This window comes from Trachymyrmex cornetzi, unplaced genomic scaffold, assembly GCF_001594075.2.
Source record: "Trachymyrmex cornetzi isolate Tcor2-1 unplaced genomic scaffold, Tcor1.1 scaffold75, whole genome shotgun sequence".
NCBI lineage: Eukaryota > Metazoa > Arthropoda > Insecta > Hymenoptera > Formicidae > Trachymyrmex > Trachymyrmex cornetzi.
The window spans coordinates 1,239,659-1,255,164 of NW_017300081.1; the positions used below are offsets into that span (position 1 = coordinate 1,239,659).

General features: G+C 32.9%; 1 protein-coding gene across 4 annotated transcripts in view; it reads right to left on the bottom strand.

Annotated features, from left to right (window-relative positions):
- Positions 1 to 866: 866 nt before the first annotated feature.
- Positions 867 to 15,506, bottom strand: part of Sulf1 (Extracellular sulfatase Sulf1) — an 88,554-nt gene continuing 73,914 nt past the window's right edge. The window contains exons 5-17 of one of the 4 annotated variants that reach the window (XM_018518455.1): positions 10,022 to 10,172; positions 9,463 to 9,638; positions 8,534 to 8,644; positions 7,408 to 7,700; positions 4,353 to 4,703; positions 3,864 to 4,047; positions 3,531 to 3,786; positions 3,270 to 3,455; positions 2,237 to 3,167; positions 1,773 to 2,168; positions 1,507 to 1,698; positions 1,356 to 1,443; positions 867 to 1,268 (exon numbers count right to left, since the gene is read on the bottom strand). In XM_018518455.1, coding sequence (XP_018373957.1) covers positions 1,175 to 1,268; positions 1,356 to 1,443; positions 1,507 to 1,698; positions 1,773 to 2,168; positions 2,237 to 3,167; positions 3,270 to 3,455; positions 3,531 to 3,786; positions 3,864 to 4,047; positions 4,353 to 4,703; positions 7,408 to 7,700; positions 8,534 to 8,644; positions 9,463 to 9,638; positions 10,022 to 10,172 — 3,409 coding nt within the window. In that variant the 3' untranslated portion in view covers positions 867 to 1,174. Of the gene's footprint in view, positions 1,269 to 1,355; positions 1,447 to 1,506; positions 1,699 to 1,772; positions 2,169 to 2,236; positions 3,168 to 3,269; positions 3,456 to 3,530; positions 3,787 to 3,863; positions 4,048 to 4,352; positions 4,704 to 7,407; positions 7,704 to 8,533; positions 8,645 to 9,462; positions 9,639 to 10,021; positions 10,173 to 15,506 lie in introns of all 4 variants that reach the window. The other 3 variants (XM_018518454.1, XM_018518453.1, XM_018518452.1) reach the window with 3 other exon arrangements.

The window sequence follows — 15,506 nt, forward strand, 5'->3', positions numbered from 1 at the left end:
AAAAAAAAAATTATGTAGCCGTATAAAGACTGTACATGTTAGAATATGTATGAATTTATCATGTTTATTTTTATTTCTTCCTAGTTATATTATACACCAGCATTCTACTTTTCCTCGATATATATTATGCGTTACCAATAATCATTTTGCTATACTAAAACCGCTGTGCTAAAATAATATGAGGACAAATATGATTACTTATCGTTAGATTAAAAGAGTCAAAGTTCCAAATAAAAATTTTGTAATTACAGTAATTTTATGTTTTTGAACAATCGTAAAAATTCAACTAAAAAGCTTAGAGCTTATATCATCTATTCTTGCTTTAGAATCAATATTATGATATACCAAGAATATCGATGCTTATAAATGTTTTGGCAGTGCATTACATAAGGATATGTGTACATTTTGTATAAAGGCAATAGGGGAGTTAAAAAAAATGGCAGCATTTGATAAACATTTCTAATTGTTACACAAATAATACATTACAGAAAGATTGTAATTGGCAAGGGAAGATAAAGTTATTCTTTTCGTTGTGTGTTCAGTCTTCTATTACACAGCTGATTTCAGTAATGATACTCTAATAAATACTTTTTGTGTAATAAGAAAATGTATATTGACATTGGTTAATATCGACATGTTAACAGTGAGGAAAGTAATAATATTGTCAAATTCAATTTATTAATTTTTAAACAAATGCGATTAGTCATGACGTATATTATAAAAATTTCAAGCTATACTTAGACAAGTTGCTTGCACAATATAATTATTTTCTCACTAATTCTTTAAAAAATGAATAAATTATCATCAAAAGACATTTGTGAAACAAAATTACCTAACTACGTATTTAATTATTTATAGTTCCAATTATATAAAACGTATATAAATCATATAAAAATTACATATTTTATATATTTATAAATGTGCTCCACACGGTGCATATGACATTTCTACAATCAAATTTGACAGTAACCATAAAATGTATTGAAAACATGCACAATGTGGATGACGAAGGTCTAATTAAATCGAGTTATATTAATTTAAATATCTGCTAATATAAGCTCGGTCTCTTCATTATTTATTACTAAATAAATTAGGTTACTAAATGCATTGCGAAATCAATATATACCTAAGGCAATTTGTCACGAAATCGTTGAAGCGTAAAAAAAAAGATAAATCAGTATTGATGTCTATAATTATGACGTCGGGGATTCATTGAATCTTGATGATGTCGCCAGCTAGTTTGCCAACTTCTACTACGCCTATTCCAACTAAAACAAAAATGATATTGATATTAAATTCACATTATCATATTTGATTCAACTATTTTTAATATTTAAAAACACCTCTACACTTACTTTTGTAACTTCTTTCGTCTTTTATTAGGTGGACTGCCAAGTTCGCTTTCGCGTATAATTTGTAACGCCGAAGGTACGAACATATCTTCTGCTAAAATAATTTATAAGACTTTTATTATTTAACATATAAATATTTTTTTACAAAACGTACCGAATGCATCATTATATTTTCTTTTCGAAATATATCGTTGGTGCTGCTGTAGTTGTGGCATAGCCTCTCTAGCGTTACCGACTGTACAATCCCATGTACCTTTACAGCCCTTCAAATGTTCCAATTGATCGTGTAGATAAGATTTTTCAGTGGGCGTCAAAGATGAAGCTCTATTCCATTGTTCAAATGGATCTATGACAAAAAATGAAAGTAAATCAATAATTTTTTCGTAAAATTTTGATCCTTGAGATACCTTTCATACATACCGAGTCTTAAATTATAATATGTTACTAATCCTGTGGTAAATTCGCAGTAAAGAAAATCGTGCGTCTTGTTAATTGTACGTATGCACGAATACGTGTTATTATTAGCATTCATGCAAAAGCAAAATGGTCCCGCATTCCACAGAGGTGCGGTACGCCAGTGATCGTTATCGTGCTCGAAGCAGTTCATTTTTTCCGTCAGGCATTCCTTTTCCAACTTTGCCTTCTTTCTGAGTTTTCGCTCTTTTTTCTTTAAACGTTCCTCCTTCAATCTTCGTCTTTCTTCCCTAGCAATCTCTTTCTCATCTTTTTTTGTATCTGGTTCGCAATAACATTTATGTCGTGCTTCTAATGGAGTGTTTAGCATTGGTGGCAGACGATCGTTGTTATTGATTAAACCTAAATTAAAAATTATATAATGAAAAATATCTTTAAAGACAGGAACTAAAATTAATCAAGATTCACACCTTGTTTGTGTTTTCTATCAGGAGATTCAAGAATAGTAACGTCGATCCTCGCTGGTCCAAGAATACCTGATGTCCTGTTCTTTTGTATCTTGGGATATCTCTTCATTGACGGTGTAGTCGGTAATATAATGGATGTATTCCGAGGTCGACCGAAACTTTTATCAATAGCCGGATTAGTTTTTGGCACCTCTGTCATGTGTATCGAAGTCATTGTTATAGTCGATCCAGATTCAGTAACTGGGATCGATTCCGTAGTACGATCTTCGCTGGAATCGTTATTACTCCTGAATACTTCTGAATAATGACTTCCTTGCTTCACAGTGCTTGATTCTGTAATCGTAGTAGCAGGAACAGTCATAAATTTGTGATTGTGTTTCTCGCGAGTCGTAGGACTTTGCGTAGACAATGTTACATCGCTAGTAACATATGTTGCATTCGCGCGTGGGACATCATCGTGTACACTATTCGTAAGTAGCGTATTGTTTCTACGATGATGATGCGTTTTCTTGCGCCTTTGCGGCTTATCCTCTTCGATTTCTGTTTTGTTTGTAGGTGTTTCTTTAATCTTCTGACGACGAGGTTGTTTCTTCGGTTTAACTGTCGTTAGAATCATCGTCGTTGATGTTTCACTTGCAGTCTCTGTTGTAGAAGTTTCGATAGAACTATATTTGTCGATCTTCTCTTCTGTCGTCGACGATTTTTCATCGCTCGGAGTAGTATTAATCTTCGTAACAGACTCCGTAGTCGTGTTTGTGATAAGATCTGCAGTAGCATGAGCAATTTTATCGTGCTTTTTATGATGGCGGCTTGCGTGTCCCTTTGGAGAATGATGGTGGGTTTTGTGCGAACTGCGAGTTTCTTCTGCGTCAGCAAGCTTCTCCTCATTATCCGAAAATTGTGGTCGTTTGATCATTAAGTGCCTGCGAATCTCCTGCAAATACATAGACGTTGTCATAAAACTTAATTAAAAGGTTTATATACATTATATCATATTATATTGTACAATGTATTAATATATATTTATACAATTTACTTTCAACGTTTCCAATTGCATTCGCATCTCTCGGATTTGCTGCTCAATCTCTCGTCTAGATATTCGCCACTCGTTAGGATCTTGATATATAGCTTCAGTACAATTTACACCCCCTTCCGGTAAAACCAAACATTTTGGCGACAGTGATTTTTCTACTTCGGATGATAAGTGACGAACTTGAGTTTGCTAAAATAATAAATTGCTTATAATAATATATATAAAATTATTAGCATAATATCCCGACGTTTCGTCAAACGTTACCTTCAAGTCATCTAGTTCTTCTTCAATGCTTTCCATAATCTTTGTGACATGTTCTATAGTATCCTTCTTCGTCACGTTTCTTCGTACTCTCCGATGCCTTTTTATTACATCATTCAAGTTTAATCGACCGTTAACAATCTTATCTAAAGTAGGATCAAAATCGTTTATCGAGTAGCCGTAATCCAAGTAGTCGACAATGTATTTGTTTAATTCGTCAGTTTCATCGGAGTTCTCAATTCTTGTATTACTGCCGGTTCTGAAATGTATGTCATACAGAGCTTCACAATAAAAAGCTCTTCCAAACTCTACGATATTTAATAATTACTTTCGTACCTATCAAAGTTTTTCTTATATTCTTCGTTTACCTCTCGCGACAGCATATCAATCTCCTGCATCATATCGTCATCATCTTCCTCGTCAATCGCGCGTCTGTCTCTATCATCCAAGTCAATGTCATTATCAGATTCTTCATTATTTTCCGCGGCTGATACGATATCATCCAATATTTCTCGCTTGCCTATATCAAATTATTTTTCATTCGTTTTAATTCAAATTTAATTCATATCAAAACATTAAAGAGAAGCCTTTGAGAGCCAACACAGATTGTAATTATAATTTATTGATTTACACATTAGAGCCTTTATTTGAATTATTTGTTTAATTCATTTCATAACAATTATTTCAATAATTTAAGAGATTGTAAATTGCTAGAATATAAAAAGTCGAGCTCAAATTTATTAGGGAATCTTTATTATTGGAGCTTTAATTTTTTTCTTTGATAGATTATATGAAAATGCAGAACAATAATAACGCTAAGATCACCTCGTTTGGTGAAAAATCCCGCTGTGTCGTCATAAGGATCCACGGGCCGACGGTCCTTCGTGAAACCGTATCTCTGTCCGTCGTAATCGTTAGACTCGAGCCTCGTGTAGATCACGCCGTTGGGGGTGAAACAAGCGCACTTCTTGGAAACCTTTTGCGGCGGTGGAGGCACCGCATATCTGCACTTGTGCCGTCGCCAGCGGTGCCCGTCTCTCTCGCATCGCCACTTCTGTCCGGGGAGACAATCGGTCTGCGCTTCTGGTCGCGAGCACTCCGCTGCGAGACGCTCGTGCTTTGTCGCATAGGGCGCGTGCATCGGATGCACCTTATTGTCGAGATGTGGATCTGTGCCTGAGACACAAATGCGTGATGCAGCAATGAAAAATCTGTTTCAGATTAATTTCGTTCATCAGATTCCCTGATATGCGAATTTGTGTTTGTAAAATGTTTATAAACTTAAAAAAATGGAAACTTTCAGAAAGACCTCGACGAGACTATTTTTCCAAAAATTTCTTTTTTGAAAGTTTTCGTTCATTATATATGGTTTTGTTAACTTTCTGTGTATATGGATGCAAACACATCCCAGGCTACTAAAAACGTAAATAAAAAGTTGCCGAATTTCCAAAGTTTTCGTAGGAATGTTATCTGTGATATGTTAACGTTAAAATATTTGTACACAGACAGAAGATTAATATTTAGATTATCTGTGACTGTTATATATCGCTCCAACGAGGAAACTAAAGTGATCATACAGGATGAAATCACTGGTCTCTAATGAAAGCGGATGCGAAGTGGTTTATAGTATCTAGAAAACAGAGCCGTAGAGGGATCGACTTCATATTCATATGCAAATAGACATCCATACGAAGTTAAACATAACGCAACACAGTGTTGCAGACTTGCAATAGAACTCGACTTAATTCCTTGAAGCTTGATGTTCGACGACAAGGAGGAATACTCGATAATATCACTGCGGATTCTAGCGAGCAAAAAAAAAAGAACCGTTGGGATCAAACAGACTTATATCCATTTCTATCAATGTAGATTAACTTTAATCTCGATTTTAATTTACTTTTTATCTTTTTCTAATTCTTAAAAGACAAATCTAATTCTCTACAGACAAATAGAAAGTGAGTTAAACCGAGATTAAAGTTAATCTACGTTAGTAGAAATAGGCATTATAATTAGAAAAAGATAAATTAAACCGAGATTAAAATTAATCTACATTGATAGAAACGGGCATTGGAACCCGAATGTCGTATATTTCCTTGCGTGGAAATTTCCCTTTAAAAAAAAAAAGAATCCATCCCAAATAGTTCTTGATTCCATAATACGTATCACACAAGATCGCAAGATTTCCTGTGCGTTTGGAGAAACATCATCATCGATAATGTTCATATATACGTTTTGCTTTTACTGGCATCACGTTTATCGCCAAAAATACCCTCGCGACAAAGCTCTCTCCCGATAATCTCGAGAGGAGGATAACAGGAGGAAGGATGCGCCCCGTCTCGATCCCGAGGACCGGGTATTTATGCTAATGCATACCAGGGAAAGAACTTGTTCCTCCGCGCGTGTACGCGTAATACGCGACGCACAGCATCTGGCGTAACGGTAGGTTTTATAATGTAACGCTGTGCTGTGTACGCCCAGAGCATCTGCTCTTGTCGTCGAACCAACGGATCTATCTATCTGAGTTTTCGTAAGATTAATGTCGCGAGCTCTGTCTTGACCCTTCCTAGAGTCATTTTACAATAGCCATTTTATAATGCATAATTGGTAATTTCTAATCTAATTTTTCTAACAACAAAAATAAAATTTGAAAAAGAGGATAAAAATTGATAATTTCTATTGGACTACCATTAACTAATTTTAATATTGAGAATATAATTTGAAATGTAATGGGAATTTGAACAATCTCTCATTGACTCATAAATTCCAATAATCCGATGAACGTAATGGTCCTATGAATTAATTATTCAATTTATTATCTATCTGTACTTTATCGTCAGAGCCTCGGTCATTTATTTGATTAGAATACGTCTAATTTTCATACTATACGCAAAAGCGTTTTGTCAAAATAATTCAAAGAATTGCCGTTAATAATTAAAACGAGAGACAGTAGTAAAATTAATTCACATTTAATTAAATAGAAAATAAAAAAGGCAATTTCTTTCTATGTGTTTTTATCAATTTACAATATAATTAGGATTAGGATTTGATTGTATATGTATTAATTTCTAATCTAATTTTTAAATACAACAAACTATTTATGTCTAACTCCATCTAGAGGGTAAAAATTGATATCAGAGAAACGACTATTGAAAATATGTATATTATCCATGAATATAATTATAAACATATTTTATGTGACATATTATATTATTATCGCGAAATATATAAAATAAAATATGAAATAACTCTCATGTATTCTCAGGGTTACACAGAAAATAAATTTAAAAATTCCCTGATTTTTCCAGGTTTTCCAGATAAAAATGGAAAACTTTCCAATATAAAATATGTAAATTTTAACACATTTAAAGTCAAGAGTTGTAGGAAGACTAGCCTATATTATTAAAAACAACGCAAAAAAGGCTTAGTAGCATACTAAAATTTTGAGTGTAAATTTAAGCCAACAAAAAATAAATTAGTATTGGAAAAAAGAATGCAGTTACGAAAAAGAGCGATCAAATAAAAATACTGAATAAAATATAAATTTTAATTATTTTATTAAAATCGTTTAAAGTGTGCAAGTTTCGAACGTATTTCATAATAAACGTCAGATACAATATTAAAAAATTATAACAATTATCTGGAATAGAAGCAATTTAAGGAAATTGTGAACAAATTTCAAAATTCCAGACTTTTTTATATTTTCCCCTGACTTTTCCCGGTTTTTTCAGGTTTCCAGGTCTGTGGTAACTCTGATTCTTTTTTAGACAAAATTACTTCAGTATTTTTTAAATGACGAAAAAATCCAATTTGTCAAAGAATCATTTACGGTTCCAAAAAAAAGAAAATAGAAGTAGAATAAAATCTTTCTATTTAAACTCACTCGTCTCATCGATCATCGAGTCCTCAAAATCCTCATCATCAGAGATATCCTGATCACTTCCGGTGTCATTCTCTATGAATCGATGCTCTGTTTCGACATCCGCATCTGGATCAGCAATATCATCGTCCTCCCCTTCCGGCGTCGAACTCGATGGCCGCTTGACTTGGGTGGCATTTTGTCTCCTGGCTTCTCGCGCCTTCGATTCAGCGATAGATTCCGGAGTTTCACGGCGGCCAGAGGACTCGATCAAGAATGTATCGGGCCACTTGAACTTCGACCTTCTGCCGTGCTTGCTACTGTAACGGGCTTTACTCACAAGCGAGATCGATACGGCGCGAAAGGTTTACTTTGAGAAAAAAATATTGCGCTTCGCGATAACGGAATTATTACTGTTATAATAATTTAATGGAGCCGCATGACGGAGATTTTAACTCGCTAGCCTCGTAAAGCCTGTAAAAAGTCACACTGCAAAAAAGGCGTTTTAACAACGTAACTTCGTCTAACCAAGTCAGAAAGTTCTGACAAATTAATGAAGTTATAAAACAGGAATTTTAGCTCAGTATGGACTGAAATCCGGTTACGTGACTCGCATTAAAGTTAGGTATCTAGGAACGTTAAACTCGAACAGGCAATTGAAAATTATTACATTGAGAATTCATCGTGGGAATCATGTGTGTGACATAACGCACCGTATTGAATGATCAAGATCTCGAGGTCAATGTACTAATATTCAAGCAGTTATGTTCCAGCAGCAAGAAGAAATAAGATAATTGAATTTTCTATACATAAAATCTCACTAAAAAAAAATTCAGTTAAAAAATATTTCATCAAGAACATTTTCAGTAAAATACAATTGATTTTACTTAATATGAGTAAATAAGTAAGCAATTTTTTCAATATTATGAGATTTTTGTAATAATACATCTTGCGTAATATCAGCTAGAAAATGAGAGAAAATATTTAAAGTGTGAGTACACATACATATATATACATTTTTTATGTATTAATATATTTTACATATTTAATTTTCATGTATTTCTGATCATGTAGATGTTATTAAAGCAACGACATGGTGAGCATGAAGCTTTAAGTGCATGACCTCAAGGAAAACTGTCAATGTACTCACTTAAGAAAGAGTTTCTTGAAGGAACGACCATCCATCTGTGGCGGCGTCTCGACGCCGGCGATATCCAGGAACGTCGGCGCCAGATCGATGTTCAAAACTATGTCGTCTACTCTGCAATGTTATGCGGATGTTTTATTGCGACCCAATATCGGGCCCTACACTTTCCGACGTTTATTTGTTCTTAAACGAGTTTCCGTGAACGATAGCCAACGCGCAAGTTTCACGGGTAACAGCATTATAATGACCTCACCGCAACTTCATATGTCCAATAAACCTCTTATAGCCATATGGCTGTACTTTCAGAACTACTTGACGTAAAGAACGTTTAACGATCTCTCGACATTTATTGACGTTCATTTACTCCCAGAGATATATTAGACAGATATTAAGACAGTTAAAAATTTTATTATAGTGTTGTTACAAGGAACGATTTTATTTCTTCTTGAATTTAAGTCTAGTTCAGCTTAAATTTATCTAAGGGAAGAGAAAGTAATAAAAAGAAAAGCATTTAATATAGTATATCTGATGAATCATTTGGCTGATTTGATAATAATTTACATTTAATGTATATCAAATATAAATAGAAATATAATAGAAAATAGGGAATATAATCTGTTTCTATTATTTTTTATCAGTTTACAATTTATTTTCTATTCTCAAAGGCTTCGTTTCTATATGGATATATATAACATTTTTTTGGAAGAATCGATATAATTTTACAAGAATGCTACTCGCTCTTTCAGACATCGTCCGCTTTTTCGAATTTCAGTTTCATAATCTATAAGAACAATTCTTATAATTCAAGCTCTCCATACTTTAAAATTAAAGAAAACATTTTTTTGAAATTACAAAAATTAAAATTCCTTTAATTTTTTAGCAAATTCTCATAACCATGAATATCTAAAATTAAATATGCAATTGAAACTTACATGGATCCAGGTTCGATACCAGGACCTCTAATAAGGAATGGCACTCGTACATCGAATTCGAACGGGAAGCTCTTGCCTTTTATAAGTCCGAACTGGCCCAAATGATATCCGTGATCGGACGTATAAATAATATACGTGTTATCTAGTTCACCCAGATCCTTTAATTCTTGATAAATCTATCGTAAAATAAATCGTAACACGTATTGAACTCTAATTTTCGTTAAAGATAGTCCTCCAGAAATGATATGACTATACAACTAGATTCTCTCTTCTAAATTTCAAACGTTTTACACTAAACAAATATACTGAATTTTAGTAAATCATTTGTTCAAATAGAGAGTGCCAATTAAATATTTACTAAATATAAAGAGATATACTTATTTAGTACAAAACAATTATTTTGACTTAACTATTATTTCTTTTTATTGAGTAAATATTTATTTACTGGGAGTAAATGTTTAGTTGGCACTATTCAAATAAATATTTACTAAAATTAGTATATTTTTTCTCAAAGTAAGTATAATCTATGTAGGTAATTCTGTGCAAATGTTAAGCGTACCCTATCCACAGCAGCGTCGACGCTCTGCAAGGTTTGCAATCGTTTTGTCATTAAAAGATCTGTAAACTGTTTGTGAATGGGCTGCATCTTCTGCGTAACTTGAAGTATCCATTGTTTGTCGGGATTCGGTGCGTAATCATATGCTGGCGTACTGAAATGCAAATATAATTTGTTAATCTTACTTAATGTTGTTGTGATCTTACAAACACATTTAAAATTTAATTTTTTTGTTTATTAGAGAAAACGGTTTGAACAAACATTTTCTAGAGCAGAGTTCGGTCACAACAAGATTCTATCTTTAACGAGCGATTAATAATGTATAAACAATTTAATAAGTTATATATTATTAATCTCTAAAAATAAAGGAAATATTTTATGTGAACAAAGTTATTATTTCAAACTGTATATAATATATAACTGTATAATAATGAATAATTTATATTAATTAGAATATAAAGACAAATCTAAATAATAAAAAGATTTGGTTTTGATATCGATAAATGGTCATCTACTAATTAAATCGCATGTATTATATTGTGCTAGAAAAGATACAAAAGATACACGAGATACAAAGGACGTTTATAATTATTTATCGTTTAAATAATCTGTAACATTATCCTAAAAAATTATCATTTTAATTATCCTCTTTGAAATATCCGAAAGGGTTTTCTTTATAGAAGTTCTAGCTATACGTATATTTTAAAATGCTCTTATAAGATGTCTTAAAGCAAGAGAAATCATGTTACACCAAAGTTTTCCAATATTCGATTTTCGTGATGTTTAAGATATGAAAATAATTAGAACAGAATATATTTATTACTTCAGCTACATAGTCAAAAAGGAAGATATAAAAATAATTAACGATTCTGTTTGAAAAATAATCAGCGGTTTTAAATTCCTAGACTCTCCTTCAACGCGATTTCTCGTTTTGCGAAAAATCCATCGGCGGCTAATTTAATGTTACGTCGCGAAATCTTAGTTGCGTGACACTGTCCTTAATTATAACCGCGATCTGTTGGTCCCGAGATCTTAACAAGAACCAGATTTAGGAACGTGTAACACAGTTTTGTCCCAGAAATCCTAGACAGCTAGACCAAAATTGAATTAATCTCCCGTGGCCAGAGCGAGGGATCGCCAGTGAGACAGCAAAATGAGAATCATAGGTGGACGTTCAAAACGAACCGTCGCCACCTTGTTCTCCACCTCCAATTACGTGAGACACGAAATTATGGATAATTGGCCCTTCACCTTCCTTCACATCCTTTAGAGGTGCTCATATCAGGATCTTTGTTTTATTGACGGGTTTTCATGCAGCGAAAACAGGTTTCCGATTACGCATGTTTCGCATATGTTTAATATACTATACATTTTTAAAAATATATTCTTGAAAAGAGAACAAGATTTTATACATCTACCTACGATTTATGTAACTATAGTAACATAAAAAATAAAACAATTTCAAAGAAACTTTATTTATAATAGAAATGTTTAATTTAAAACAATATATTTAATAAAATTAAAAAATATTACTGTATCTATAAAATACCGAAACTATACACTGTTAGAAATGTTCTTAAATTTCATTAACTTTTAAGTTACATAATTGAATTTAATTTGAATTTAATTTCATGACATTACATTAAATTTAATGTATTTGTAACTAAAAAGTATATTTATGTACATGTACATAAAATTTAATGTATTTTTCATGAAAATTTATGAAATTTAATGTACACGTTCATTACATTTAAGTAACTACTGTAACTTAATTTTCAGTTAAATCATTCATTACTTTTAATTTCGTTCATCACCATCAGCTTCATTTACATGTAAAGGAAGCTCATGGTTACATTTCTAACAGTGCAGAATTATGGTTAAAGAAGAAACGACTTTCATTAAAAAATCTGTACAAATATGTCTGTAGATAATTAATATATTTTCATGCAATAACATTTAGATTATATTCACAAATGCGCAACACGATAGAGTCAGATTAATGATAGTAAATATAATACATTAATCAATCCTGATATCGAACGGTGCATAAGAATTTCCTAAAGTATATAAATTATTATAATTTACTGCATCTAAATAAACTGTGGTACTAATTTTCTGCGAATCGGAAATTCACAATCAAGAAGAAGAAGAAGAAGACAATCGTATTAATTTCGAAATGGAAAATGTCTCGAAGAATGCTATTTTCACAGTGTAACGCATACGAACTGCTCGTTGCGTCTCGACTTGACTCCTTAATTGCAGCCTATTCTGCGCTCGCCGTCTCACCCCATGACCACTTAACTCGTCCGCGAGACACCGCGAATTATATTTACACCCAGACGAGTGTCATTGCTTGCTCTCTCTTTTATGTTCCGTTCGTCTCCGCGCGACTTCCTTCTTTTGCCTAGAGAAGAAGTGCATGATTTGATGACACAGACAAATTAAACAGAAATAAAACAAATATCCTGCAAACGATAGTCGAATTGATTATCTAGTATTAAATTATCATATAACTTCTGCCTAAAGTCCATCACACACAAAATGACATAAGCTGCATAAACATAATACAAAGCCGCAGGACCGATCAGCATTCGACACAAAAAGACGCTATATTGATTTACATAAGAGACTCATTGGTCCAGTGATCTTATGCTTACGCAACTTATATCATTTTGTGTGTGATGGCTCAAATAAGAGAATGCATTTTAGCATAAGCTGATTTTAGATAAATGCAGAACGTCACCGGAAACGAACATGTTCTTATTTGATAAATATTATATATAGATATTATATATTATTATAAAAATATTAGATATATTTCGAAAACCGTTATTCGTTATATAACAAACATAATTAATTAAACAAAATATTTTTAGATAAAAAAAATTTCGAAAAAATTTCCATCAGTGGAATTATACTGACCAAGATTGATAATTTTTTCGAATTCACAAAATTTAATTTAAATATTCTGCTTGATAATATATAATTTATAATCATAAAAGTGTTGGAGCATAAAAAGACGCGCAATGTTGCGAAACAAGGTTTCTTTGTTGTACGGAACGAAGATATTAACCCACGCATTTACGCACACGCGTATGCATAATAATCATATGCATAAATAATCGAACTATCTTTATCCGACGTCTCGAAGATTCATCGAGTCAAGCGAATTAACGCTCAAGAAGTTGCGTAGGGGTTAAACTAAACTCCACGGCTGTAAATTAAGGTGTGTAATCTTTTAACATGTTCGTCTTTTTACGCGATTGTAAACGGATCTTATAAGTTTCCATTTTCGATTACAAACACGTTTATTCGCAATTGCAGTTGATTGCAATTGCTTCAACTACCGACATCTCATGTAAGAAATTGTACGAAATTAGAGAACGAAATTAGAAAATTGAATGTTTTATAAGTACATGCAATGCTCGAGACTTTTTTCTCATAAAGAAAAAAAAAAGGATTCTGCTAGCGAGTTGAGAAACTTTGCAATCATAAATATAGACGTTACTCTGTCAAGATATTAGCATTAAACTATCATTAAACCCATTATTAATTTAAAATAATTATCCTACGATGCACTTAACACCTTTATAGATCGAGAGAGAATTAGATTAGCATCATGCTGGCGATTGCTTAAAGGTGCACCGATAAAAGCGCTCTGAAAGCACGTTGCCGTGCATGCTGCTCGACACATTAATTTCTGTCGATTAGCTTTTGAGTGGCACGACATGGGAACGCCGTGATATACGAGCGCAGAATGAAAACCTTGATATTAAAACGCCGGTCGACATTCTGTGATCATCGCGTAAATGGCCATAATGTCGCGCCGTAATTAAATATAATCTGTAACATCGAGGTGTGTTAAGTATTTTCGCGAAAGCATGCGCGATATTTTGTGATCATTCTTTCGCTGATATTTTTCAATGTGCATTCAATGCACATTTAACTAAATGTAATTTCCCGTCTCATCTCGAGCGATTTTCGCGTCGAACAAATAAATTCTAAATTTCCATTTGATAGTTTTCAGTATTACAAGTCACTTTCGGGAAATAGAATTTTCAGAATGACACTCGTCGAACAATCGCTCTCAATCCCACCGGAAATTTTCACAATCGAGAATCGGAGCCAGACAATAAAGTTTTACAGACACATGTTGTGGGATCGCGAGAGAAAATATATTGAACTCGGAAATGTAGCGTTCAGGAATAAAAAGAATCTTAAAATCTAAACTTTCTTGGAAAATTGTAATTTTTCAAAAGTGCGCAAATAAAAAATTGTACACTTCCTTTTCTTCAAGTCGTACATCGTAATTTGTGCTGTAATAACAATAATAATTGATGTCCCTGGTATCAGATCGAAAGTTTCCTGCTTATGTTCCACTTTAAAAGTAATTAGCGCTCTACACACTCATGATTAACAAATTCTTAAGCAAACTTCTCGCGTTCTCCACGTCTTCGCGATGACGAGCGATGGAGAGACAAGTGTGATAAATCATCCAGAGCAAAGCTCGTTCGTTTATCGCAAAACGAGATGAAATTTCGACGAGTTTTTCCCCTGTTCTGAGTCTCAGAAATCCTATAATAAATCGCACGCCGTCACCAGATGTACATTTACGCGACCAAAAGCTCCTTTTACTCGTCTTGGCAGGGGACAAACGCGTTTATAACGTCACTATTTTTTCAACATTCATATTACGCGAAATTTGGTGCTGAAAATTTACATATAACAGCGGCACGCGAAAGTTTACAACAAGAATCAGTATCTATACAGAGCGAGACACAGGTATGTTTTAAAATTTCGTGAATATATTTCTGGATAAAAGAGAAGAACAAATGTTCCTATGAGCATTAAGTCACAAATGCTTCGTTGGTGAAATAATAAACATAAATATAGTAGTACCAAATAACTTTATTTAAGCTTCAGGTGAAAATTTTTTTTACAAGAGACGTTCAAAGTGCCCTCCATCATTTTCCATACATGTCTGAGTATGATGTATGGATGATTGGCACATTCGTTCGTAAATATCAAGATTTCCATGGATCATCTGGTAAGCATTCTGCATGCACGCGTTTCTGTAATATAGGTCCTCTTCATTGTCAACTGCATGGGAAGAACGATTTTGCTGAAATATCTAAAATTTTGCTGGATACAGATCTGACAATAGTTTTCAAATCATAAAAATTATTTTACTGAAAACTTAAACTAATTGCTAGATAACATTTTTTGCAGCATTGTTTATCATTTTTTAGTTTCCAATATAATTATTTTCAGATCTGTATCCAACAAAATTTTGAGTCTTCCAGCGAAATCGTTCTTCCCATGTGGGGTTTCATAGACAATGATTTTCAAATGATCCTTCAAACAAAAATCTAATAGATTCAAGTCTGATGATCATTATTTGAAATTTATTTGTATCCATATATATTATCCATATTATTAACACTTGCAATCTAGTGTTCATTTGTTCTTCCTTTTTATTCAAGAACAC